The sequence below is a fragment of the Magallana gigas genome, chromosome 1 (genome assembly GCF_963853765.1).
Source record: "Magallana gigas chromosome 1, xbMagGiga1.1, whole genome shotgun sequence".
NCBI lineage: Eukaryota > Metazoa > Mollusca > Bivalvia > Ostreida > Ostreidae > Magallana > Magallana gigas.
The window spans coordinates 5,457,658-5,485,609 of NC_088853.1; the positions used below are offsets into that span (position 1 = coordinate 5,457,658).

The 27,952-nt window shown below is 35.7% G+C and overlaps 2 protein-coding genes across 9 annotated transcripts in view; one reads left to right on the forward strand and one right to left on the reverse strand.

The window, feature by feature from the left end:
• The window catches only part of LOC105337630 (uncharacterized), a 52,876-nt gene extending 25,198 nt beyond the window's left edge, over positions 1–27,678 (reverse strand). For 2 of the 8 annotated variants that reach the window (XR_010712920.1, XM_066081538.1), the window contains exons 1-3: positions 27,520–27,670; positions 20,093–20,149; positions 18,406–18,460 (exon numbers count right to left, since the gene is read on the reverse strand). Coding sequence is in view for 6 of the 8 variants with exons in the window: in XM_066081522.1 (XP_065937594.1) it covers positions 12,425–12,483; positions 12,683–12,760; positions 13,238–14,960 (1,860 nt within the window). In the remaining 2 variants the exon portion in view is untranslated. Of the gene's footprint in view, positions 1–7,476; positions 8,857–12,400; positions 12,484–12,682; positions 12,761–13,237; positions 16,435–18,405; positions 18,461–20,092; positions 20,150–27,519 lie in introns of those variants that run through there. The other 6 variants (XM_066081527.1, XM_066081531.1, XM_066081533.1 and 3 more) reach the window with 6 other exon arrangements.
• On the forward strand, positions 556–6,910 carry LOC117687960 (meiosis-specific nuclear structural protein 1-like). Its single transcript, XM_066077652.1, has 10 exons — positions 556–563; positions 857–885; positions 1,099–1,226; positions 1,686–1,793; positions 2,023–2,252; positions 2,751–2,967; positions 3,401–3,508; positions 4,076–4,198; positions 4,652–4,912; positions 5,968–6,910. The coding sequence occupies exons 1-10, from the start codon at positions 556–558 to the stop codon at positions 6,079–6,081; spliced, it is 1,326 nt and encodes a 441-aa protein (XP_065933724.1). The 3' UTR covers positions 6,082–6,910.
• Positions 27,679–27,952: the final 274 nt, after the last annotated feature.

A 27,952-nucleotide genomic window follows, 5' to 3' on the forward strand; every position in this document is an offset into this window, starting at 1 on the left:
CCTTGGTATATCTGATGTAGAGTACCGTCCCTTGATGCATCTGATGAAGCGTACTGTCCCTTGATGTATCTGATGATATAGAGTACCGTGCTTTGGTATATCTGATGTAGAGTACCGTCCCTTGGTATATCTGATGTAGAGTACCGTCCCTTGATGTATCTGATGCAGAGTATCGTCCCTTGATGTATCTCATGTAGAGTTCCATCTCTTGATGTATCTGATGTAGAGTACCGTTCCTTGATGTAACTGATGCAGAGTATCGTCCCTTAGTTTATCTGATGTAGAGTGCCGTCCCTTCTAGCCTGCACAAGATGATTCTTAAACTGAATTATGTTACATTCAAGTAAATAAAACTTCTGAACATGCTGAAATATTGTATAGAATGTGCACGTTTGTCATTTTCAACAATTCTGTTTTGTGTATCATATTCATATGCATGATATGTATATCGCATTTACTCTGCTTTGTTTTCATTTGATTCGTTTACTTTGCATTATTGGATTTTACAGTAACTGTATAAGTTTGATTTATTGTTGGTTTTTATTGTCTAAAGAGATGAAGAAGTGTGTTGTTACTGTTGTAGTGACTGCTTATTATACGATCAGTTTGAATTATATTCTCCCTTATTAAACCCCTATTAATAATGAATGCCCTTTTTCCCTGTAGACAACTGTTCGTCGAGCCCTGACAGGTGGGGCAAGAGAGAGGCAGCTCGAAAACATGAGGAGGCAGGAAAATTATCGGGAGGACACAATTCGTCGGCTGCACGAGGAGAAAAGATTAGAAGCCAATATGAGTAATGAAGAAAGGATATCAGAGAAACGATTTATAAGGCGTACAATGATGGAACAAACAGAAAGAGAAATGGAAGAAGCAATATTAAAGGTAAAGTTCTGATTTTTTCAACTGAAAAGGAGAGAATTGTCAATAACAGCTCATTTATAAGGAGGATGAGAGGAATTTAACCAAAATGAATGTTATCTGAAGAGAATTTGACATAACTGATATTTTAACAAATTTTTGACCAGATATGAAATTATTGCTTACATTTTATTCCTTCTTCTCAATGAAAATAATGTGTATATATATATATAATAGGCACAGAGGGACCGTTTGATCCGAGAGGAACAGATGTTACAGGAGGAGAGACTGGCTGCAGAGCTAGAGAAGAGGAAACTAGATTCCATCAGGGACGAGAAGATGAGACAGCAAATCAGGGAAACCAGGTAAAACAAGCAAGAGTAATCTGATTTTGCTATAATAGGTGTCAGATGAAAAAAACCCACATGTTTGAAAACATACTGGAAATAAAGAGGTTTTTTTGACAGATTTCTTAAATTCCAATTTTTGAAATAGGGATTTGTCTTTTCCAGTAACAACTTCAGTCAGTTATCTAAGATGTTTATACACACATCATATGCCTCAAGTATTTCTGTCATTCATAGAATCTTAAAAAATAATTGTCAAGTTATTAAAATACTCTCATCTCAAAACTTACCCAAGGTATTTGAATCACTGAATATTTAATTCTTAGTTTTCCACTCTGTTAATTCACATTCAACTGGTGATGTCAATTTTGAAAGAATAATTAAAAATGTTGAAACCTTTCTTTGAAGTGTCAGTATCCTGAAATGGAGGTTTTTGAGATAATTTTAGTGAACCAATTCAATTTACTTTGTTTACAGTTTAGAGTTGAGAGAATTACGGTAGAAGCTAAGCTACGATCTGCGTACATGAACAAAGAAAGGACTGCCCAGATAGCAGAGAAAGAGGCCATTAAATTTGATGTCATGGTAAATATATCTAATAAATTTCTAATGTTGAAAAGAAATCTGTCATCAGTATTGCTATTTAATCTTGCTTTTAGTCTCTACTTCCCTGCTGCCTGTGAAAAATTAATTGAAAATTAGTTATGTTACCCAACTTTTCATGGTACAGATTACTAAATTTGTGTCTGCATTAACGATCAGAGCATTACTCTAATGTTCTTACTAATGAGGCCTTTTTAAAATTATTTTTTAGAAACGTGACTCTGAGATAGCTCGCGAGATGAAGATTGAGCACGAGCGAGCAGAGGAGGCGGCTCGGCAGCGCGAGGTGGAGAAGTACCGGGAACAGATCCGGTACCAACAGGAGCTGGAGAGACAGCTGGAGGAGCGCGAGGAGCAAAAACAACAGGCCTACGAGGAGTTCCTGAAGGAGAAGCTGATGATCGACGAGATTGTCCGCAAGATCTACGAGGAGGACCAGAGGTACGCCACAGGGACAAAGTGTCTTGTTTCATACTTTATCTGTGTGTTAGGGACCAAAAGTTTTTTGTTATGTGCTTTTTGTTTACAATAATGAGGTAAAATTGCAGTGTAATTCCATTTTGTTACCTGGTCTATGTTTAAATCCATATTTAGGAGTCACTTAAGCAACACACTGTTTCTTTTTTTGTCACGTACTTGATAAGAATGATTATGTTTATGAATTCCTAATGTTAAGAGTTGGTGTACAGGTAGGGAAAGAGAGCTCACCATGGGATGTCATGACTCAAAAATCAATACAAAAGAGATCAAAACAAATATTTGTAAATCTTATTTTTCGTTGGGAATGAGGTTTATGATTTGAGTGTTTTTGTAGGTAAAGATATTTATAATTTTGTGTTCTTCAATGTTAAAAAGCTCTCTTGTTTCATTGAGAGAGGGAGCTGAATATGGAAATGATCCGACTTCAGAAACTAACAAATAATGAATTATTTTGTAGAGAGAGAGAGAGCTGACGATGGCCAAGAAGAAGGCGACCCAGAAGTACATTGCAGAGTTCAAGGAGGCGCGGGAGGAATGGAAGGTCCTGGAACGCGAGAGAATGGAGGAGGAGAACCGCAAAATCCTACAGTTCTCCCGGCTCCAGGAACAGCAGGAAAATGCGCGCATGGAGAGCAAGAAACAAAAGGAGGAGGCCATGGCCCGCGTACAGAACGCTGTAAGTAGATTTATTTACCATGGGGGAAAGGGAAAGTAGAGAGGGGGATTGGGGGGTTGTAAGGTGTAAGGATGACTAATACACTAAGGGAAGTTTCAATGGAGAATTGAATTATAAAGAAAGAGAGGGAAAGTGGGGAAAGAGCGAGCATGGGGAAAGGGAGGGGGATGTTATATTGTACAATGTTTAGTTATTTTTGATAATCTTAATTTTTTTAGCAAATTCATGTGATTTCAAATTGTAACCTATTATTTTCTTTTTTTCATAACATATTTTTAGACAATGACGAAGACTAATTCTAAAATTATAATACTCATGCTAAATGTCAGACAAATCACATGACTGATTAGGTTTATGGATGTCTTTAAAAAAAGACCATTTAGTAAGATGAAGAAATTTTATCTCTAACATAAGACGATTGATTTCCTTTCAGCTGGCAGAAGACATCGCGGCTAAGGACGCCGCCCGAGAGGAGATGGAGAGAATCCGCATGGAGCTGTATCTGGAGGAGCAAGAGGAGAAAGAAAGACAGAAAGAAAGGGTAGGTGGATCCAAGTGCTGTGTCACAAGTATTGAGGTGGATCCAAGTTCTGTGTCACAAGTATGGAGATGGATCCAAGTTCTGTATCACAAGTAGTTGTCATATTGGGGTGGACCTTAGTTTCTGGGATCAGAAGGATATTGTATTTTTCAAATGATATGTTTCAGACTTCACATAAGGAAGATCAGTGAATCTCTGTGATATCACATACTGTAGATTCCTAAATAAACGCGAGGAATTATTATTTGCGTAACATTGGGAGAAGCACATCTTGCAAGTTTTAAAATCTCATTTTAATTTTTTGAACAGATAAAACTAAATGGACCTATTATAAAAATTAGGCATTTGCAATTTTATTTTCCCGCAATTTGATGCAAAATGTTTGAATCGCGGAATTACAATGTAAATATTTGCAAAGAATAAGGAATACAGTATATTACTTTAGAAAATACAACTTCTTTCAAACTGATTGTTAAATATCTCTTTCATTATAAATGATTCCGTGACTCGGAATTGAATGACAAATGTTTTTGGATGGTTCTGATTGGCTGCTATTTTTGTACACAGGATGACATGGAGAGGAGGATCAGACAGAGGCTGGAGCTACAGAGTACACACGCCCAACAGATGCACTTCAAGAATCTCCGACGGAAGGCCGAGGAAGACGAGGAGGAGGAGTTCAGGCAACAGGTAAAGGGACACAACTCTCGGGATATAGTTATAACTGCAGTTGTTATAAGGGGGAGGGGTGGGGGGGGGAGAGTAACTTTTTTGTTACATTGATAATGGGGGCATTTCTGTAACTTCAGTTATGAAGAGAATAACTCTGGCCCTTGGGCCATAAAAGTAAGACGAGCTTACTGTTGATCTCAATCTCACTTTTGCAATATACCTTTTGTAAAAGTGAGACTGAGATCAAAAGTGAGCTCGTCTTACTTTTATGGCCCCGGGGCCTGTGGCCTGTAACCTTAGATGTTATAAAAGGGGGTCACTCTGTAACATCAGGCGTCATTAAGACAGATTCCCTATGGAACTTAACTATCATTATAGCACTCAGGTTGACATGATGCTCTGTAATTTCAATAATTTTCCCAATGGTTTCTTTACTACAATTGAATTCATGCTGATATAATTGCGTTGCAGATGATGGCCAAATTTGCGGAGGATGACCGCATCGAGCAGATGAATGCCAACAAGCGCCGCATGAAGCAGCTTGAGCACAAGCGAGCAGTGGAGAAGCTCATTGATGACAGGAAGTCTCAGTTCGCCGCAGACCGCGAGCGGGAGCTTGAGGAGCGCCGTGAGGAAGAGAGGATGGAGGCATTCAGGAAACAGATCATTGAGGAGGAGAGACAGAAACTGCTCAGGGAGCACGCCATGAGGCTGCTGGGATATCTACCCAAGGTAAGGGCTAATACTGATATCTACCTAAGGTAAGGGCTAATAGTGATATCTACCTAAGGTAAGGGCTAATAGTGATATCTACCCAAGGTAAGTGCTAATACTGATATCTACCTAAGGTAAGGGCTATTACTGATATCTATACAAGGTAAGGGCTAATACTGATATCTACCCAAGGTAAGGGCTAATACTGATATCTACCTAAGGTAAGTGCTAATACTGATATCTACCTAAGGTAAGGGCTAATAGTGATATCTATACAAGGTAAGGGCTAATAGTGATATCAACCCAAGGTAAGGGCTAATACTGATATCTACCCAAGGTAAGGGCTAATACTGATATCTACCTAAGGTAAGTGCTAATACTGATATCTACCTAAGGTAAGGGTTAATACTGATATCTACCTAAGGTAAGGGCTAATACTGATATCTACCCAAGGTAAGGGCTAATAGTGATATCTACCTAAGGTAAGGGCTAATACTGATATCTACCCAAGGTAAGGGCTAATACTGATATCTACCAAAGGTAAGGGCTAATAGTGATATCTATACAAGGTAAGGGCTAATACTGATATCTACCCAAGGTAAGGGCTAATAGTGATATCTATACAAGGTAAGGGCTAATAGTGATATCTATACAAGGTAAGGGCTAATACTGATATCTACCCAAGGTAAGGGTTTATACAAGTTAAGTTTAAGTATTCAATGCATACCAAATTAAACACATATCTTATTAACCACGTGTTTGCCTCATTTAGCAGTGGATGTCTTCCATGGTGTAAATTTTTGATATGACACTGTGATCACATCAATACAGATTTTTACACATTATTTTTGAAATGAAATGAGGATCTTTTGCATAAAAAATTCTATAAAACAGGGATTTAAAAATTCAAAACGAGAATAAAAAAATGTGATTATAAAATCTCTCCAAGACCCAGGCAAAGAAAACACACAACTCATTGGATTAAAATCATTTATCATTGCATAATCAATATATTTGCCTAGGTTCATTCATATAGAGATATAGGTGAAACTGATGTAATAATCTTATTGTAGGGAGTGATCCGTGACTCGGGCGACCTAAACATGCTGGGGTCAGAGTTCAAGGACGCATACAGTAAGCGTCAGATTGACCCGTTCGACGAGGAGGCGTGGGACCAGCGTCGGTAGGAAACCGACCAATCAAAATTAGGCATCTGTGATAATGAAATTCTACAAAATGAACTAATATTCCGTCCCATCATTGGATAGCTGTACATTGTTTCTGGAAGTACATGTATGTTATTGGGTGATGTTAATGGCAGAACATGTATGGTAATGAACTATTTTAATGGATTGTCAATTTGTGTAAATAATGGTCGGCAGTGGACAAAAGCCATTACTTTCTCATGAATTCTTTTTTCTCAGTGTAAGTGTGTGTGTGTGTGTGAATGAGAGAGAAAAGAGTGTGTGATTGTTTAGGAAGACAGGAATGTTGGCATATCTGATAACCCTCAAGGAGTCTTTTTTTAAACAGTACCTGTATTCTCCTTTGCTGCATTTTGTTTGGTATTGTAACTGGATAAAGCTGATTGACATGGTAAACATTCTGGGTATATAATACATTGCGTTCTGTGATGTCCGTTTCCTTACTCTGCTATGCAGGTGAACTGACTATAAATCCCCAGTATTAGTGTATATATACTGATTATTGCTGCAGTGTATGGATGTTTATAAAGATGATGCCTATTTCTCTATAATCAAGTGCTATTAGTGTCGCTATATTTTATTTCTTATCTTAAAAATGTAAAAGAAGTTAAATTATTAAAAGACACTCTTTACAAGTAAGCCTGTCTGTTTTTCAGATTGACAGATGTTTGAACTTTTTAGACTCTCCATGTTTTGAAGAGAGGATTAAGATAAAATGTTTGTCTCTTTCTGAAACCCATGTTTGCGTAAATCATGCCATTTATACAAGATATTTAATCTGTGACACAATAAATAAGAAAAGAAACCTAAATTTTGGTGTTGACTTGTAATTTGTCCCAATTTATTACAAAATTAAGGCACCCAGTTTTCTGTTGTGCTTGGCAGATAAAAGAGGGTAGGATATAGATAGTCTAGATAAGACATCAGGCCCTGGGGCCATAAAACTTGGACGAGCCCACTTTTAATCTCAGTCTCACTATACATTCCTTTTGTAAACATGAGACTGAGATCAGAAGTGAGCTCGTCTAAGTTTTATGGCCCCGGGGCCTGACGTCTTAAGTGTTATGGCCCTGGGGCCTGATGTCTAAGTTTTATGGCCCCGGGGCCTGTCCATCACAGGTTAACTCCAATGCAAGCTGGTACCTAGCGCAGCTTGTTGGACCAAGACTGCATATTAAGAGCCATATCTAAAGACTGAACAACAAGTGACCACAGCATGGTTTGCACCACCGACTCCGAGTTACTGGCCTATAATGCCTTTGACCACTGAGCCATGCGCTCCACAATCCACTCTCACAACTTTCTTATTGACATGGCCATCACTATCCCTGGATGTTACTGTGTTAACGTTTAACACAGAATTAAAAGATTAAAAGCTTCGATGTTTACAACTTTTATTTGTTCTACATGAGTATACACACAAATTATGGATCATGGCAATTTGTATCAACATCAAATGTCAGTTTCATATTTTCTCTGGTCCAATGCCTAATTAATTAATTAGACAAACGATTCACATTCAAAAAATGGTTGTCCCAGTTCATTAAAATAGTAATCACGTGATAATTATTGGAGAACAATTCTGTGGTGTCTAATTATCTCAGTGGGATGATGAATACGATACATATCTAATTCTGATGTAATGACGCATTAATGCATAGATACATGGAGGCTGTTAATTCCGCGATTTGTACATAATATGCATCTGTGTTCCAATTATAAATGGGCGTATCTTTTTATCAAAAGCTCAACGTATTTTTATTAAAATGCTTACTAATTAAAATTGATATACAATGTAGTTTTTATATACACTTTAATAAAACAATATATATTAACATTTAAAAAATCTGTCAATCTAGGAATAAATAAATCATTGATTAGCACTTTAATCAGCAGTCAATCTGAAAGTGAATTTCTTCACATTTATTGAGTTCTATCTACAGATTGCTACGACTCACTAAACATCATTTGTATATAAGTAGTATGTATTTCATGGTAAGCGTAAATACAAAAGAAAATCAGTAAACTTAAACTTGGTCACAATATTCCTCCAAAACTATTTACATAAACATGAATTTTCCATCTACCTGATCAATATAACATTTTTTATGAGGGAGAAATGTGCTTCCGACGCCACTGTACTCAATAAACTCTCCTACAAAAAAATGTCAGGGATCAACAGCATAAAATACAGATATCTTTAGAAAACATTAGTAGAAGGGGGATAACTTTCTTTCATTTCAAATTGAAAAATACAAATTGGAGTTACCCCCCTTTGCATGTGTTTTTTAATCAATTTCTTGTGTGCAAATCAAAACTAAAAAAAAATTCATCACACATTCGTCACATTTCTAAGGGATATCTCTGTCCTAGCACCAAAGTACAGCAGAGATTTATGAGATCTCAGGAGCTTATTATGTAAAACACACATATAGTACAAATGTAAAATTAATAAAAAGGATGACGAACACATAAATGTTAAATCCATGTACACAGAAACAGAGTCCATTGACGACGCATTATTTATATAAAGTTCACATTCAGAAAAACAGAGTCCATTGACGACGCATTATTTATATAAAGTTCACATTCAGAAAAACAGAGTCCATTGACGACGCATTATTTATATAAAGTTCACATTCAGAAAAACAGAGTCCATTGACGACGCATTATTTCCATTGGAATTATGGGTAATCCGGGAAGGTTTTCTACTGTCTCCCCCTGAACTGGCCTGAAGGCGTTCTAAAAGCAGCTTGTCTGCAAGAAACAAAAATAATTAGTTTATAACTGTATTAAAAGAAAGAACAAGATATCTGTGAGCCAATGCTCACTAGTGATACCCCCACTCTGATGTGAATATGTAAAATAAGCAAAGTCGACATTTAACAGAAAGCTGGCATCCGATTGGTACAGAAATATATCCCACAATATTGCATGCCTAAACAAATGGTGTGTTAAAATTTCAAGCATCTGCAATAAATAGCTGCTGAGAAATCTTTGAGGAAAATTTTTTTTAAAAATTTTGGCTAAAATAAACAAAGTACTCATTTAACAGGAAGTTGACGTCTGATTGATACAAAAATATATCCCACGACATGACATGCAAAAACAAAAAGTGTGTTAAAATTTCAAGCATCTGCCATAAATAGTTGCTGAGAAATCTTTGACTGAAATTTGTTTGAAAATTTTGGCTAAAAATAAACAAAGTACTCATTTAACAGGAAGTTGACGTCTGATTGGTACAAAAATACATCCCACGATATAGCATGCCTATACAAATACTGTGTAACAATTTCAATCATCTGCGATAAACAGTTGCTGAGAATTCTTTGACAAAAATTTGTTTGAAAATTTTTGCTAAAAATAAACAATGTCGTCATTTAACAGGAAGTTCACGTCTGATTGGTACAAAAATATATCCCACGACATGGCATGCCTATACAAATATTGTGTAAAAATTTCAAGCATCTGCGATAAATAGTTGCTGAGAAATCTTTGACAAATATTTGTTTGAAAATTTTGGTTTAAAATAGGCAAAGTAGTCATTTAACAGGAAGTTGACGTCCGATTGGTACAAAAATATATCCCACGATATGGCATGCCCTAACAAACACTGTGTAAAAATTTCAAGCATCTGTGATAAATAGTTGCCGAGATGAATGCGACAGAAATTTTTGTTACAGACGGACAGACAGACAGACAGACAAGGGTAAAACAGTATACCCCCTCTCCTTCGGAGCGGGGGTATAAAAAGTGAGCAAGCTCAAATACCCACGTTCTCCCATTACTTGACAATGCTACACACCATGAATGACAGAGTATGCATTAAATACAAAACAAGAGGCCAATTGGCCTTAACGGTCACCTGAGTAGCATATATCCCATACACAAACTTGTCATGGAGTCTCATATATGCATCTTATTTAAAATTAGGTTTCATACTGGAGTAGAAAAATTATAAATTTGTAATGACGACCACATTTAATTAAAAAAGAACTGTGAAACCTCTAATTTTGGTGAACAACTAAAAGATCTGGTCTACAAAATCATGAATTCAGTTTTCCTTTCAGGTGTGTTTTTATCAGTAAAGAAGATAATTTTTTAACGTTATATGCATTAACATCTATACATCCATTTTAGCCCTGCCCTAGAGTCAAAACCCATACCCCAGGGGACATGAAAATTAAAATTTCAGTAGAGGACTTCTTGGTAAACATAATTATTAGTCAGTTTGTTTTATACACTGGCAGATGTGTGAGAAAAGAGAAGATTTTTAAACATTATATGCATTAACACTATATTGCCCCCCCCCCCCATGTCCTGAACCCCTGACCCAGGGGCCATGAATTTCACAATTTAGGTAAAGGAGATTGTGGATATCATAACCATGTATTCATTTTTGTGCCCACATGTGTGGGAGTAGATCGAGAAGAAGATTTTTATTTATTTATCTTTATCTTATAACATTTCAGCTTTTGTGAACAACTAAAATGTTTTCCTTGTAAATTGAATCCCCAATGTAGCCCCATCATACTCCTTAGATTTGAACAAATTTGAATCTACATTACCTAAGGTTGCTTTCATTAAAGTTAGAGCTTTTCTACACAAATGGTTTTATAGAAGAAGATTTCTAAAGATGTTTCCCAATATATTCCTAGTATGTAAAAATTTGATCTCACCCCCCAAATTGTCACCCCATCCTAACCCAGGGGATCATGATTTGAACAAACTTGAGTTCGTCCCCCCTCCCCCATTGTGGCCCCACCCTACACCCCGGGGTCATGATTTTCACAACTTTGACCTGAGGATGCTTTTACTTATGTTTCAGCTTTCCTGGCTGAATAGTTTCTGGGAAGAAGATTTTTAAACATTTACTCTACATTAGTACATTCATATGTAAAAATTTGACCCCCCATTGACTAAATAGAGGCCCCACCCTTCCAGGGGGGGGGGGTCTAGATGTTTACAACTTTAATTCTACACTACCTGAGGTGTCTTCCACAAAAATTTCAGCTTTCCTGGCTGCCAGATTAGTTTTTGAAAAGAAGATTTTTTTAAAAAGATTACTCTAAATATACGTATGTAAAAGTTCGACGTCCCATTGTGGCCCCACCCTTACCCCAGTGGTCAAGATTTTCACAACTTTGAATCTACACTACCTGAGGATGCTTTCACATAAGTTTCAGCTTTCCTGGCCAAATGATTCTTGAGAAAAAGATTTTTGAAAAAACTTCTTAAGAATTTTCAATATTTTCTAATTATCTCACCTTAAAAAAGGGCATGGTGCTTAATTTTCACGACTTTGAATCCCCTCTGCCTAAGGGTGCTTTGTGCCAAGTTTTTTTTTGAATTTGCCCAGTAGTTTAGGAGAAGATGTTGAAAATGTAAAAAATTTATGGACAGAGGACAGACAGACAAACAAACAGACAGACAGACGACAGACAAATTGTGATCAGAAAAGGTCACTTGAGCTTTCAGCTCAGGTAAGCTAAAAATGATAAAGGTCATTACTTGCAAAACATCATCAGATCAAAACTTTCTGCAATTATGCACATATCTAATCATATGTCTTAAACAACAACAATATACTAATTAATTCTAATGGTTAAAAAATTCAAGACAAAACATTGTAATTAAATTTCCTAGAAACATGAAAATCAACACATTATGCCCCAACTACGTAAAAAGTTTTACGAAATTCAATACAGCTGTTTGAGAAGAGTCGGGCTTACAAAAAAATCATTCAAAAAAATCATTCAACATTTGGCCAAAATTCAAGTTCAATGGGGCTAAAATTCCCACAAAGATAAATGAATCGGAACTTCCTAGTAATTAGCACATCTACACATTGTGTCCTAAATACCTTAAAAGTTTCATAAAATTCTGTGCAGCTGTTCAATATAAGTTTTGCTTAAAAACCAGGACTGACAGACGGATAGGTTGAAATCATTATTCTCTAACAATTCCATTGCATGGGGTATAATAATGGCACTATTAGCAAAATAAGATACATTTTGGAATTGATAAAGATCCAACATTTACAATGTTTAATTGTTTAGTTATTAAAGACTCTTTTATAATATTCCACATTCAGAAAATAAAATTTGTATAACATGATGTTTCTCACTCAGCAACAGTCAGCCATGTTTGGATGATCACAAAGTGTGAAATAAACAGGAGTCAGTATTACGGTCCATGTGAATTATACACAGCTCAATTTCAGCTGCAGATGTTGAACAAAGTGACAAACAACATGTGTGGTTTTGAGAGCAGACTAGATTTGTACAGAAACATTTACAACCTGTCAATATCCCAGCTATCTCCATTATACGGCTTGTGTTGAGCTGGACATGGCGTCCTCATCAGGACGGGGTGTGTGTTCATCTACAACAAGTCATTAATTAGCTGTTAATTAATCCATTCCATACATTATATGTAACGATAGAGCTACATCTACAAATTAAAACTTTAACCTAATTACCATGACACTTGCTTTAATTTATAATTGTCTAATTAATTGAATTAAGTCAAATCATTTGTAACAAAACAACTGATTACAAATACATGCGTCAGTGAGTTTTACCTTCGTTAAGTTGATGAGTTGTGGTGTGAGGATGTGTCGTGTATCGGGTGTCTCCATCAGGACGGGGTCTGTGTTCATCTACAACAAGGCATTAATTAGCTGTTAATTAATACATACAGTATATGTAATGATAGAGCTACATCTACAAATTAAAACTTTAACCTGATTACCATGACACTTGCTTTATTATTTATCTAATTAATTAAGTTAAGTCAATTAACATGTCACAAAATAACTGATTACAAATACATGAGTCACTCTATATATTTCATAATTAAATACAGCAACCTGTTATTTCTATTCACTAAATACAATGACATGTAACTACATTTAATTAATAAAATAATGTATCTAATTTCTGTATATTTTAGATAAACACTGAATCCCAATGACTGGTAGATACAGCTAACCCTGTAACAATGAGTTGTTTATATTGACAAACAATCACACAGATAAACATGTCTTACATGTATCTTATTGACTGATAATTAACACGGACTGTGTGTCTTAGTTATCTATATCTAATTAATGTGAATGATAATGACTCAGACTTACCTGTCAGAGCGTCCTGTCTGGTGATATACCTGTAGACATACACCTTGTTGTACCATGATCCGACCCAGAGACGGTGAGTGTTGACATCATAACTCAGGCTGTATGGATCACCCATCTCTTGTGATTTTGTCAGTAGATATGACAGGAACCGACCGTCCTTATTTATCATCTGTACTGTGTTGGTTCTAACATCACACACCAGGATGTGTGACAGCGCGTCAGTACAGATTCCTAATGGCAGTAGTCGTGATCCTGATGGAGGTCCTGTGTAGGAGAAACGATGTCTTCCTCCACACTCTGTCACCACTACAGCTGTAATGTCAGACACCACGACATCCCCATTGTTGTTCTCTGTTATATAGTTAGGTTCACCATACAGTCCCTGTCCTGTGTTGTGGTACTGTATGGTTTGTGTGAGTTGTCCACTCTGGTTGTACCAGGTTACCTTGCCTGTGTTTGTATCATAGTTATACATCCCGACCAGTAGATCCCCAGTGGACGGGGACCAGTACACACACCGTGGTCTCCATGTAGAACCTGTTATCTCTATAAATGTGGTGGTTGTTTTCATATCCTTTGACAGTTTGTTGATGTTAATAAAATTCCTATCTATATAAATCAGTTCACTCTCACTGTTCACTGTGTGTAATCCAGATAAACCACTCCATGAATCCTCCACACGATGTAGAGGGACACCTGTTGTGTCTGTCAACATGAGATTGTTATAATCACTGACCCAGACCCGGTCTGATGTCACACAGGAAATGTGTAAACAATGATCAACACCTGTCAGTGTGAGAGATTGATGGAGCTCAGCACCAGACGTCAGTTTCAGCAGACACTGGTTTCCTACGCGTCGGTTTCCTCTCTCTGTGATTTGGATTGCACTCAGTGACTCCATCACATCCTCCTTGTTGAGTGACTCAGTCATGGAGAGCTGGCTGGTGTGGAGTGTAAGATGTATCTGGGGGAGGGCTGTCTTTGTGAAGGAGAGGAATTGTAGTGCACTGAATGTGAATGCTGGCTGTACATATCTGTGTTCATATCTCCTTAGTCTGACAATATGTCTGATCATTTTTATCTTTTGTTTTTTACATCTGTGTTTGAAATCAAAGTAACATAACACATTGTTCAATAGATCATATACCACATAGTCAATGAGCTCCTTCAGTGTCTGGGCCTTTGTTAACATCTCTGATTGAAGGAGGGAGAATTCTGTGTGACAGGTTTTGACATCAGCTTTGATTCCTGTCAGGAGAACAGGTCTGTAAAAGAGAGCCTCACTTCTGATGGTGTGAATGGTTCCTCTGTGTTGTTGTCGCTTTGTTTTATAGGCTGTTGTAACATCTATCTGAGTGTGTTTTCTATGTGTTTGGCAATTATTACAGGCAGGAACTTGACAAGGTTCACAGTACTTTGTATAAACATGGCTAGGATGTCTCACACAGATCTCTTGTGTTGGGATGTAGTTGATTTTATCACGGTGTGACACAACATCATGGTCTATTGTTTGGAGATCTTTTACATGGTTCTCTTTACACTGGGGACACAGATCACATGGACACGATACACAATAGTACGCTGTGTCCCCCGGACACTTAGAACACAGATGTACACGGTATGAGGAGCTTGCTGTGATGTATTGGGAGCTTGCTGTGTCCATGATGTGGGCGGTCTGGGTCATAACCTGTTGAATGAAAATAAAGAGTTTTAGAATTATCATTGTTTTATAGTTTCAATGTCAAATTATATAAGAAATATTTTAGTTTAAAGCAGATGTTTTTATTAAAGAAATACTATATTTTCCCTACTAAGATAATTGACGGTCCATCATTCTGGTTCTGATTATAGAGACACTCAACCAGTAGAAAAATACAACACAAGATTGCTGAGTGAGAAAGAGGTGCTCTCTCTCTCTCTCTCTCTCTCTATTGCCATCGTTTTATCTCTATATATCTTTCTCTCTGTTTCTCTCTCTTGGATGTGTACATAATTGAGAAAGTGTATTATATGATTATCTAGCAGAGAAAGTCAGAGAGAAAAAAATAAAATAAGATGTAGAGTACACGTCTCAATTTAGTTGAATTCAATTACCGGGTATTTACTGTCTCAATTTACCTAACATGTATTCCTGCTCTTTTTATTTCTTTCTCTCAATCTCTGTTTTTCATAATTTTAACACTAAACAAGCATTCTTGCTCTCTCTCTCTCTCCTCTCTCATGTACAATTGCTCTAGAGATCCTATTCCTCCTTTCTCTCGGACTTTTTTCAAACAAATGCTTTTTCTCTATCTCCTCAGATTTCTCTTCTGAACATGTATTTTTGCTCTCTCTTTTTCTCTATTTCTGTCTTTCAGACAAACTCCATCAAACATGTACCGGTACATGTACTAAATATATCTTACTCTAAATGAGATGTAATCTCTCTCTCTTCATGAATGTTGTCAAAACACTATGTTTTACAATTATTCAACAAAAATGACTTTATAATTAAAAGCAAAATTTCAAGAGTTATTTTTCATGGATTATATTTTCTTGCTCGTCGATCTCAACTCAACAGTCTATGTGATAACCAGTTTAAACCGGTTTATATAACTGCTGTTCTTGCTGTTACTAATTTACTCCCTCCGTGATCTGCAATTTATTTAAGAAATAAACAACGTTATTTAGTGAACATGGCGTTATGAAGAGCAATTGCTCTGTTGGCATATTCCATGATGCGCGCTAGCGCATCATGGAAAATATGCCAGCAGAGCAGTTGCTATTCATAACGCCATGTTCACTAAATCATCGTTGTTTATTACTTATATTTGCATTTTACCACTCGCAAATACCCTGTATTAGCCTAGACCTTGACATTTAGCTATTACATCAAAAGTAAACATTCAGACTGTAATGTATCTTTTTAATTCACATAGATTTGTTAACAGAATCAATGATATGTTATAACAGTAATTCCTTTAAAATCTTATCAAAAACATGTTTTAATATTACATGTAAATACGTCAATTTTAATCGAGTTGGAGAAAAACACATTATGTATCGTATAGTGGTTTAAATCTATAACGTCATGGAAAAGTATATATAACGTTACACCTTTATGACGTCATAGTATACTGACAGAGCAATTGCGATTATAGAGAAATAATTGCAACTCCTTCGTATGGGCTTACAGTGGGAAAGAACAATGGAAATGCATATATTAAGTAATGGCAAATGTCCATATATTACATGATACAGCAGTTATATTTGTTTGATAACAGCAAGTGCATCTTACTTATTCCCTCAGACATATAGTCTCTCTCTCTCTCTCTCTCTCTCTCTCTCTCTCTCTCCTTACTGTTGTACATGTAAACATGTGCATCTTACTTATCCTCTCAGACATGTAATCTTTCTCTCTCTCTTCTTATACGTATTATTGCTTTCTATCATCCCTCTCTTCTATCTTTTTTCTCTCTTTCCCTCATTCTCTCTCCTCTTTCTCTCATTCTTTCTCCCTCTCTCTCAAACAGACTTTCTCTAAACATGTACATGTATTATTACTCTTTAGATCTAACCCCCTACACACATCACCATAATTTAGTTATAAAAATGGGGGCTGACACAAGATTTGCCTTCTCTCTCTCTCTCTCTCTCTCTGACTAACTCTGTTAAACATATGCATCTTTCTATTTCTCTTAGACATGTAATCTCTCTCTCTCTCTCTCTCTCTCTCTCTCTCTCTAACTCTGTTAAACACATGCATCTTTCTATTTCTCTTAGACATGTAATCTCTCTCTCTCTCTCTCTCTCTCCACATACACATCACCATAACTTAGTTATAGAAATGAGGGCTGACACAAGATTTGCCTTCTCTCTCTCTCTCTCTCTCTCTCTCTCTGACTAAATCTGTTAAACATATGCATCTTTCTATTTCTCTTAGACATGTAATCTCACTCTCTCTCTCTCTCTCCACATACACATCACCATAACTTAGTTATAGAAATGAGGGCTGACACAAGATTTGCCTTCTCTCTCTCTCTCTCTCTCTCTCTCTCTCTCTCTCTCTCTCTAAATCTGTTAAACACATGCATCTTTCTATTTCTCTTAGACATGTAATCTCTCTCTCTCTCTCTCTCTCCACATACACATCACCATAACTTAGTTATAGAAATGAGGGCTGACACAAGATTTGCCTTCTCTCTCTCTCTCTCTCTCTCTCTGACTAACTCTGTTAAACATATGCATCTTTCTATTTCTCTTAGACATGTAATCTCTCTCTCTCTCTCTCTCTCTCTCTCTCTCTCTCTCTCTCTCTCTCTCTCTCTCTCTCTCTCTCTCTCTCCACAAACACATCACCATAACTTAGTTATAGAAATGAGGGCTGACACAAGATTTGCCTTCTCTCATACTTTCTTTGTTTTTCTACTGAACATGTACATGTAATATTACTCATTAGATTTTATTTTCTCTCTCTCTCCACAAACACACACATCACCATAATTTAGAGAAATGAGAGCCGACACAGGATTTGACTTCTGTCTGATTCTATTGAAAAACAGTTTTTCAAATGTGACACATATCTTCAGTGTGTTCTTATTTACAATTCACCTATGAAATACAGAATGTTACTTTTTAAAATGGGGTTATAAAACATAGGTAAAATGTAGTTGTGTTATTGCCCCTATAGAGAACATTCTGTACTTGCTATCAAAATACAATTCACACCTATCATCAAATGTGTGCAAAATGGGAACCCACCAATGTATACATGTTAAATACTGGCTTATGTCCCTTGCTTTGCTATTCCCTTAACCCTGGCTGATTTTTGACAGTCCCCCAAGCAGATAATTGGACAATTTCCCAGCCCTGACATTACCACAAGGTTATGTTTCTCCTCATCTAACACATCAATCATCAAATGGGAATGTGGGCAATAGTTACATTGTCAGTTCCTGGGTAAGAAATTGATGTTGACCTCAGCCTATGCTCTCGGGCAACAGTTCTTACCCCAGGACTAACACAATGACTACTGCCCTCATACCCATTTAAAAGATGTATACTAAAATGTCTATGAATGACACACGACGACAAACGTGAGATAGCAATGGGTCTCCTGAGTGACTCAGGTGACCTAAAAATACATAGTATAGCTACATGAACATGGTGATATTACATGAATACTATACCACATATATTCTCTCTTTGACCTCTCAGTACACAGCACAGTCAGACACAGGGAACCTGTAAAGAGACCATCAACTGTTACATTCTACAGACTGGTATAACCTATGAACTATTACATACTAGTACTTGATGATATCCCGAGCAAGTGTGGGATTTAATAATATACACATTTAAATGATACAATGTTTAATAAGTTGATCCATATTTTTTGGTTTATTTATGTATATATAGTGTCTGATTTTTTTCCTTAATTCATTTCTTAACCTTTTTCAAGCTCGTAAAAATCTACATTTACTATATCAAATACTGCTTACTCTCAAACATGTACTTTGCATCTACCGGGTATGTTAATTCTCTCTCTCTCTCATACACAAGTGCACACACACACAGACTTTCTCTGCTTACAATTTGTCCTTAATTTTCTGTACTAAACCTGTATATGTAATATTACTCTTTATATCTTACTCCCTCTCTTCTTTCTTAGATTTGTTCTGTCAAACAGGTACTAATGTTCTTCTCTCTCTCCCTCTTCTCTCTCTCTCCTCTCTGTCTCTCCCCCTCTTCTCTCTCTCTCTCCTCTCTGTCTGTCTCTCCCCCTCTTCTCTCTCTCTCTCCTCTCTGTCTGTCTCTCCCCCTCTTCTCTCTCTCTCTCTGTCTCCTCTCTCTCTCTTTCTTTGCTTAAAATCCCCCCCTGATTTTCTCTACTAAACCTGTACCTGTAATATTTCTCTTTAGATCTTATTCTCTCTCTCTCATCATTTACCTTACTTCTCAGATATGTACTTTCTTTCTCTATCTCTCTGTCTCTCATTCTTTCTTTGTTTTTTCTACTGAACATGTACATCTAATATTACTCTTCTCTCTCTCTGTCTCTCTCTCTGTCTCTCTCTCTCATACTTTCTTTGTTTTTTCTACTGAACATGTACATCTAATATTACTCATTAGATTCTCTTTCTCTCCCCCCCCCCCCCCACCACACACAAACACACACATCACCATAATTTAGAGAAATGAGAGCTGACACAGAATTTGACTTCTGTCTGATTCTATTGAAAAACAGTTTTTCAAATGCGACACATATCTTCAGTATGTTCTTATTTACAATTCACCTATGAAATACAGAATGTAATTTTTTAAAATGTCGTCATAAAACATAGGTAAAATGCAGTTGTGTCTTTACCCCATGTAGAGAACAGACTGTAATTGCTATCAAAACACAATTCACACCTAATCCTCAAATGTGTGCAAAATGGGAACCCACCAATGTATACATGTTAAATACTGGCTTATGGCCCTTGCTTTGCTATTCCCTTAACCCTGGCTGATTTTTGACTGTCCCCCGAGCAGATAATTGGACAATACCCCAGCCCTGACATTACCACAAGGATATGTTTCTCCTCGTCTAACACATCAATCATCAAATGGGAATGTGGGCAATAGTTATATTGTCAGTTCCTGGGTAAGAAATTGATGTTGACCTCAGCCTATGCTCTCGGGCAACAGTTCTTACCCCAGGACTAACATAATGACTACTGCCCTCATACCCATTTAAAAGATGTATACTAAAATGTCTATGAATGACACACGACGACAAACGTGAGATAGCAATGGGTCTCCTGAGAGACTCAGGTGACCTAAAAATACAGAGTATAGCTACATGAACATGGTGATATTACATGAATACTATACCACATATATTCTCTTTGACCTCTCAGTCAACAGCACAGTTAGACACAACCTGGGAACCTGTAAAGAGACCATCAACATTCTACAGACTGATATAACCTATCAGTCAACAGTCAGACACAGAGAACCTGTAAAGAGACCATCAACTGTTACATTCTACAGACTGATATAACCTATCAGTCAACAGTCAGACACAGAGAACCTGTAAAGAGACCATCAACTGTTACACACTAGTATTTGATGATATCCCAAGCACTGGATTTAACATCATATACATGTATACACATTTATGATACAATGCTTAATATTTTAAAAAATATTTTTGGGTTCAGTTTTGCATATATTGTGTCCGATTTTTTCTTAATTACTTTTCATGTTTCTTAACCTTTTCTTTAAAATTGAAATAAAAACCCAACTGCATGGCTTGATTTTTACAAGAGCAGGATGAAAAATATAAACTAAAATGGTTGATATATACATGTACATTTATTATTTTGCAGTTTATAAAGCGTAAACTGCCCCAAACCATTTTATATCGTATACTTATAGAAAATATACCCTTTTCCGCCCTGTGCGATATAAACCGAAAATTCGCCTAGGGGTGTGATATAAACCGTGGGGTGTGATATAAGATTTATATCACACCCCTCTCCGGCAATCTTCGGATGCCGGAGAGGGGTGTATTGATAAATTTTTGACGTTAGTCTTAACATGACCTAGGCAACATTCTTTATATGATATTAAACAATTTTTTAGCCAATCAGAAAGCGCATTACAACCAGAATTAAATTATATACCCATCAATTTTTCTTTCTTGATGCTGTCAATTTTACAGAGTTTGATCTGAGTTTCCAGATCACCACACTGTGGTTTTTTCCGATTCCGTATCACTGCTCTCTGAAACTGATGACTTAGTACACATAAATTAACGTCTGTATTAAAGCGCGTTTTTAAAAGAGTTCGTTTAAAATAGCTTCATCTAAAATTAGCTTTGTTATATAAGTAAATGTAATACAATTGATTTTAAAAAGACAGTTTTATAATTAAAACTTATAAATGGACAAGGGTACAAAATAAATTTATCATTTAATATTTATAAAAATTACAGATTCCGTATTACTGCTCGCTGAAACTGATTGTTCTTAAGGTCAAATTTCACTATAATTATTAAAACTGTTCCAAATAAAAATTTCAGATAAAAGACGATTTTGAAAAAAAAAATAATTGGGGAGGGGGAGGGGGGTCATCCCCCATTCAACCTCCCTATCTGATGTATACATGATTTATTCATATTGAGGTAGAACACAATTTGTTCATTGTTTACAAATTAATGTAAAAGGTTTACTACTAATCGTTCATGGTATAAAAATGTAATCAATTATGGTTGATGGACATCATATCACACTTGTTGAAATACCAAAGGTGTGAGCAGTTACTGTGGTGCAGGCATTTTTCAGTTTATTGACAAAATGTCAACTTTTTTCTATATTTTTTTTTGTAATTCAGGTAAGTGATTAAGACATTGATAACAACTGACCCCATTTCTTACATGTTATACATGTTTAAGGACGGCGACGCAATTCATTTCCACGGTAGATTTTTTATTTAAATTTTTATATAATGTTAATTTAATCAGTTACTGAGGAGTGAAAATCAATAAAAAAAAATTATATTATCACCGACTTCCTTTCTTTACTGGGGGCATTTCAAAATTTGGGACTAAGGGTACGAAAATTCTCAGATATAATAGAATTAAGTAATGGGAATTTTCTGGGGTGGGGTATAAAAGCTTAGAGAAAAAAATGTAGGTCATCGAGATTGTGGTAACGTTATATTTCTTATTGAAATCATTAATCACTTATTATATCTAGGCCAGTACATACAGCTGTTGGATTGAAACAACTTACCCCCTCCTCCCTTACCTGAACTAAGTTACAACAGTTTTTTCTTGAAAACTTTACATATACATGAATGATACGATTTCTGGGTAGCCATTTTATTTCAATATGTAACGTGGATCTCTCATTGAAATGTAAAATTTCTTAAAGATATACTTGGATTACATTGCAAAGCATCTAATGCTGGTTGTTTGGCAGAATTAAACAGGTTACCACTTTGGTCTAAAATCTCATTCTCAAGCATTAAATATTGGAATCACTTGATAACATCTAATTCTTTGGCATTTAAATTATATCAGGGAACGATCAATTCCAATTCCTGGACTAAGAAAATTTATGGCATCCTAGACAATTTGGGATTCTCAAACATTAGTAATTATAAAAGCACAATCCAACACTTTTTACCAAACATAAAGCAAAGAATCATTGACCAATGTATCCAAGAGCAATCATCAAAAATTTTTAGTTCAGAAAAACTTTCATTTTTTCAAAAATTATATATGAGAAAAAGAAGTCCTTATGTTGATATACTCAGGAAAAGATCTGAGAGATCCTCTATTAGTAGAATAAGATTAAGTGCACATAAACTTGCAATAGAAAGTGGTAGATATAATGCCACAATTAGGAATGAAAGATATTGTAATGCTTGTAAAACTGGTGCAATTGAAGATGAAACTCATTTTCTTTTTCAATGTAAAGCCTATTCTCATCTAAGGAACAGCTATTTTAGTAATTTTTATAAGATAAGTAAAATAAATATTGCCAATAACTTGGACAAAGAAAGATACATTTTACATGTATGTTTAAATAGTGAAATACATACTATTTTAAATATTACTGTTAAATTCATTAATGACTGCTTTGAACACAAATGTCAATTAGTCTAAGGAAATGTTAAACTGATCTATATAGATCAGTAAAAATATATATACTGTACATGAAACTATTGTAAACATACAATGATGTTCTTATATATTCATTGGGCCTTTGCCAATTATTAAGGTCTTCCGTTTCCAACGGAAGACCTTTCTATTATTGTGCGGGAAAAAAATTAAGATTATTCTTATTTTTCTTTTTTTTTTTTTGTTTCCTAGACGCGAACTTTGAGGCTTCATATCTTGCTCATTTCTAAACGGTTTTTGCTCAAATTTTCAGGGCTAATGTACTTTACAAAACACTATCTTAAGCAATTCATAAAATGTAGAATTCCCTTTCCGTTAAAGAGTTATTCCCCTTTAAAATTTTTTTAGGGCCTTTTGTTTCCAGACAAAGGCTCCGAGACTATGATAGCAGGGAATGGGAATCCAACGAATTTGAATAACAGAGACATTGTAGTTGTGCACATCTGTTTATGTTTTTAGATTACGTTTTTTATTTAGGAAAAGGTAGGGGGTCAAAAAACAGGATTCAAAAAAGTGCAAAAATTTAGACATGTTTTCCTTTATATCTTTTGAACGAAAAAAATTTTGTAAAGACATGTAGAATAAAAGTTGTGCAAAATAACAAGGGCTTTCATTTGACACCAATAAAAAGGGGCTGGCCCCTTAAATTAAGGGCCAATGGCCCCTAAAAAATTTTGCTTAATAACTCAAAAACGGTTAGGATTTTGATATGGCTGTCGCTGGAAAAGTTGTTTGTTGGGATCTCATAAAGGTCGTTTCAATGTTATTTTGTAAGTGGTTTGTGTAGTATGAGTGTAAAAAGCTTTACATGTTAGCATGTACCTGTTTTTATTTGACAAGTTAACGAAAGACTTTGTGCGTACAACTGGCATGAAGTTACCGCAGAAAGTATGCTGGTTTATACAGGAGGCATTAATTCATAAGAATTTTTTTTTTTAGAATACATGCTTTTTTTTAGGAGTTTAAGTCGTTGTTAAGTTCTTATAGTGCACAATCCTTAAAAACGGGAATTGGAAAACAAAACATTCTTTTTCTTTTCTAGTAAAACACAAAATATGGAATGAAAAAATATATGCATTACCTTTTTAATATAAACATCATGCATTCAAAATCTACCTTGAATCAGAGCTGTGTGTGTACCATTACGTAAGCTCTCCCTCGCCCGCGGCCGAGAAAGTCGGTCACCGTGGTCGCGGCTGGACTACCTAGCGGTCAGTGGTTATCTAATACACGAGAGTTGCGTCTCTCATATATGAATTTATTTAGCCGCGAACTCAAGAATTGTTTTAGTTTTGATTACACAAAATCTTTTGTGGATTAAACGATTGGATGTCAAGTAAGAAATACATGTAGTTCATTTAATTAATAAAAGCAATGTCATTCTCTAAAGCAATAATAGACATAGATCAATTGTGGGTTTTTAGTTTAAAATAAAGAACTTCTATTTGATAGAGTAAGGTCATTATACTGCAAACTTTTCAAATCTTCCTTGGTTCTGAGCTGTGCGTTTCTGTGCGTTGTACCTTTACGTAATCTATCCTTCGCCCACGGCCGAGGAGATCAGCCACGGCTGCATTACCTAGCGGTAAGCGGTTATTTAATACACAAGATTCGCACACCGCAACTTACACTTGCATGCATATGAACGTGTTTGAGTTAATATAGCCGTATATACAAGAACTGTTTTAATTTTATGTTATAAAGGTTTGTCCTTCTTGTATATATTTAATTAAATATTTGAGTGTAAATGAATATTAATGAACGATATTACTCCATATCGGAAAAATCGTTAGACATAAACTAATGGTTGGTTGGTTTATGTAAACTACTTTAAAAACTGTACAATTAATGTTTTAAATCAACACCCCCACCCCACCCCCCTCAAATATTAAACCTTTAAATAATGATCATCCCTCGCACATGGCTGAGGAGATCCGGCGCGAGTGGTTAAGTGATCCGCGGTCGGTTCGTGTTCTTCTACATGTACCTTATGACGCGTTTATGTTTCATATTTTGCACGGACACAACTTTATTTTATTATGTTTTCAACTATTATATTGGTTTAAGATAAAGTTATTTTACTTTTACAGTTGATTAAGCATTGATTTATACGATAGCGTACAAGGTAGTTTAAAAATCAAATCAAATTATAATCAAAGTTCCATGTTACATGTTTGCGGTAGGTGCTAGCACGATAAAGGAATGCCCTGAATTGAGGCATTCGATGATTATTTTAGTAAATATTCACATGAGTTTAAACAACTTTAGATTAGATTCTATCGGTCACATATTAATCACTTCTGTAGTTTCATTGTGGAAGCGAACTCATTGCTGCCCCCCCCCCCCCCCACTCCTCCCGCCCCGCTGACAGGTGCTCGCGCTGGATTTTTTTTTAATTGGAGAAAAGATATCAAGATCTGTCGAAAAACATTTTTGGTGGTTTCTTCTTATGTGTAACATTTTGTTTCACTTTCCCACCCCTTTGTTTATTCGGCCAGTCTGTGTTAATTCAATTGCCGCATGCGATCGAGAATCTTGTGCCGCTTCAGCGCACACAGCTCAGAACATTTATAGCCCCAGGTCATCAATTGTTATGTAATTGAGTAACAGTTGGAAGGGTGATTTTACTACATAAAATAATAAAATCATAATGTAATTTATTTTAATTGAGTACCATGCGTATAGATTCCGATAATAATTAATTTTTTTATTTCCTTTCAATGTTTACATTTAATTTTGTTCAAATAATTAATAAATTTTCTATCATTTAAATTGTGTGCACGTGCTTTATCATATTCTGATTCCGATTACCTTGAATTCATTAATTTTCCATTGGCTTTTGACAAAAGAGAGACGCCTGACCATCCAATGAAAACAAATACACAGAGTTTGATTGACAGGTTCAGCCAGGTGCAGGTCTCGCCCGATGTCCGAGGTTATGTGTGCTGCTTGTACACAGCCGAATGGTCTCAGTAAGAGTTATCGATGTAAATAGATAATAAAAATACATGCTTATCAAAACATGATCGTGCAAGTTAAAGTTGATTTAGGTTTGTTCCAATAGAAATCATGTTTCGCTAACTGTATGTATAGCGAATTTTAATATTGTTTCAGTACTGAAACATCGCATGAAAACGTTAAATATACATGTACTCTGTAACTAGTCGTCTTTTAATACATATACCTTTCTTTTGTTTGTTAAAAATTCGTTCAATTTTGTTAAAGTAATGTAAAACACGCGCGCCATTTTGAAACAATTAACTTGTCAGAGAGTTCCGAATGAAATCTGATGAACGTTTCAAACGGTTCTCGCACGCTTTGCTCGAAACGATTTACACGCTTTGCCCGAAACGCTAAACGGTTTACATGAAACTCTAAAAGGTTTACACGAAACGTTTCTCGCACGTTGGCCGCACGCTTTTTTGGTGTAGTAGTACGTTTTAGGGTCTGTAAATTTTGTCAGCACGCAATTCTAAACTTGCACATAGTCTTCTAAAATTTAGAAATATTTTAATATAGAAGTTATCTTTGAGAAAAGTTTACGTGTTTTGTAGGCGAGTTCAGTTTAAAAAAGAAATACAATTCCTGACATGAATCATGAGTACATACTGTTTAATGTTTATATAACAATGCTTGCTACACTCTGAAAATTTAACTCGCCATTAAACATGATCTCATTTTTTAAACAATGTTTGAAACGATTACATAAACTCTGCTCGACAAATAGTTTTCCTAAAATATTTTCTTCCTTTCTTTTTTCAAAACACGTTTTATATACAGACTTTCAATTACAACACATTTTTATAACAAAAGCAGAACTGAAAGTATAGTCATTATAATCGTAACATATATTTTCAACTCGCAGCAACAACGGAAGACCTACTCGGGGCTTTGCCACGAGCTCTGCTCTAGTTGTAATTGTGTTTGTGCCAATAAAATATTTGTATTTGTATTGTAACGTTAGGCCTAGTTGATTTTTAAATATTTGCATTTCCATTGTTCTTTCCCACTGTAAGCCCATACGGAGGAGCTGCAATTATTTCTCTATAATCGCAATTGCTCTGTCAGTATACTATGACGTCATAAAGGTGTAACGTTATAGGCCTATATACTTTTCCATGACGTTATAGATTTAAACCACTATACGATACATCATGTGTTTTTCTCCAACTCCATTAAACTTGACGTATTTACATGTAATATTAAAACATGTTTTGATAACATTTTAAAGGAATTACTGTTATAACATATCATTGATTCTGTTAACAAATCTGTGAATTAAAAAGATACATTACAGTCTGAATGTTTACTTTTGATGTAATAGCTAAATGTCAAGGTCTAGGCTAATACAGGGTATTTGCGAGTGGTAAAATGCAAATATAAGTAATAAACAACGATTATTTAGTGAACATGGCGTTATGAATAGCAACTGCTCTGCTGGCATATTTTCCATGATGCGCTAGCGCGTATCATGGAATATGCCAACAGAGCAATTGCTATTCATAACGCCATGTTCACTAAATAACGTTGTTTATTTCTTAAATATATCGCGTTTTATCTCATATATATTGTCACTGGCATGGTGTATTCAAGAAGTAGACTACATTGTAGAATATTTGATATGACAAACCTTTTGTTTCACGCGGAACAATTATCTAAACGAATAGAAATAAACTTTCCTTTCCTCTTCCCAAATCTGTCTATCGTCCGGTCGACATACGTCACAGCGATGCTTAGACGTTTTGCCACCCAACAATTTCGACCCCAAGTCGTTTCAGTCCCAGATGATGAATGTACCGGTTTTCAAAAAAATGGAAAACGAATATTTAGTTTTTAATGTATTAATCGGTCAACTTAGTTTTCATTAATATGTTTTACGGTGTGACCGTTGGGGCGAGCGCAGAAGGAACCACACATCTGTCATCATTGTTAAATGCAACCCGTGGACTTGCCCTAACCAAAAAACTTTGGCTTTGTCTCGAAAACTTTTACCACCGCAAGGAACCCAAAATTATCAAACTTGTATTCCAATGGCCCCTTCCTAGTCTTATACACTTAAACAA

Bases quoted from the DNA above. Each gene is read 5' to 3' on its own strand.
- LOC117687960 (XM_066077652.1), top strand. The intron at 1,794-2,022 runs GTAAATATATCT...ATTATTTTTTAG, and splicing joins CCATTAAATTTGATGTCATG to AAACGTGACTCTGAGATAGC. The intron at 4,913-5,967 runs GTAAGGGCTAAT...ATCTTATTGTAG, and splicing joins TGCTGGGATATCTACCCAAG to GGAGTGATCCGTGACTCGGG.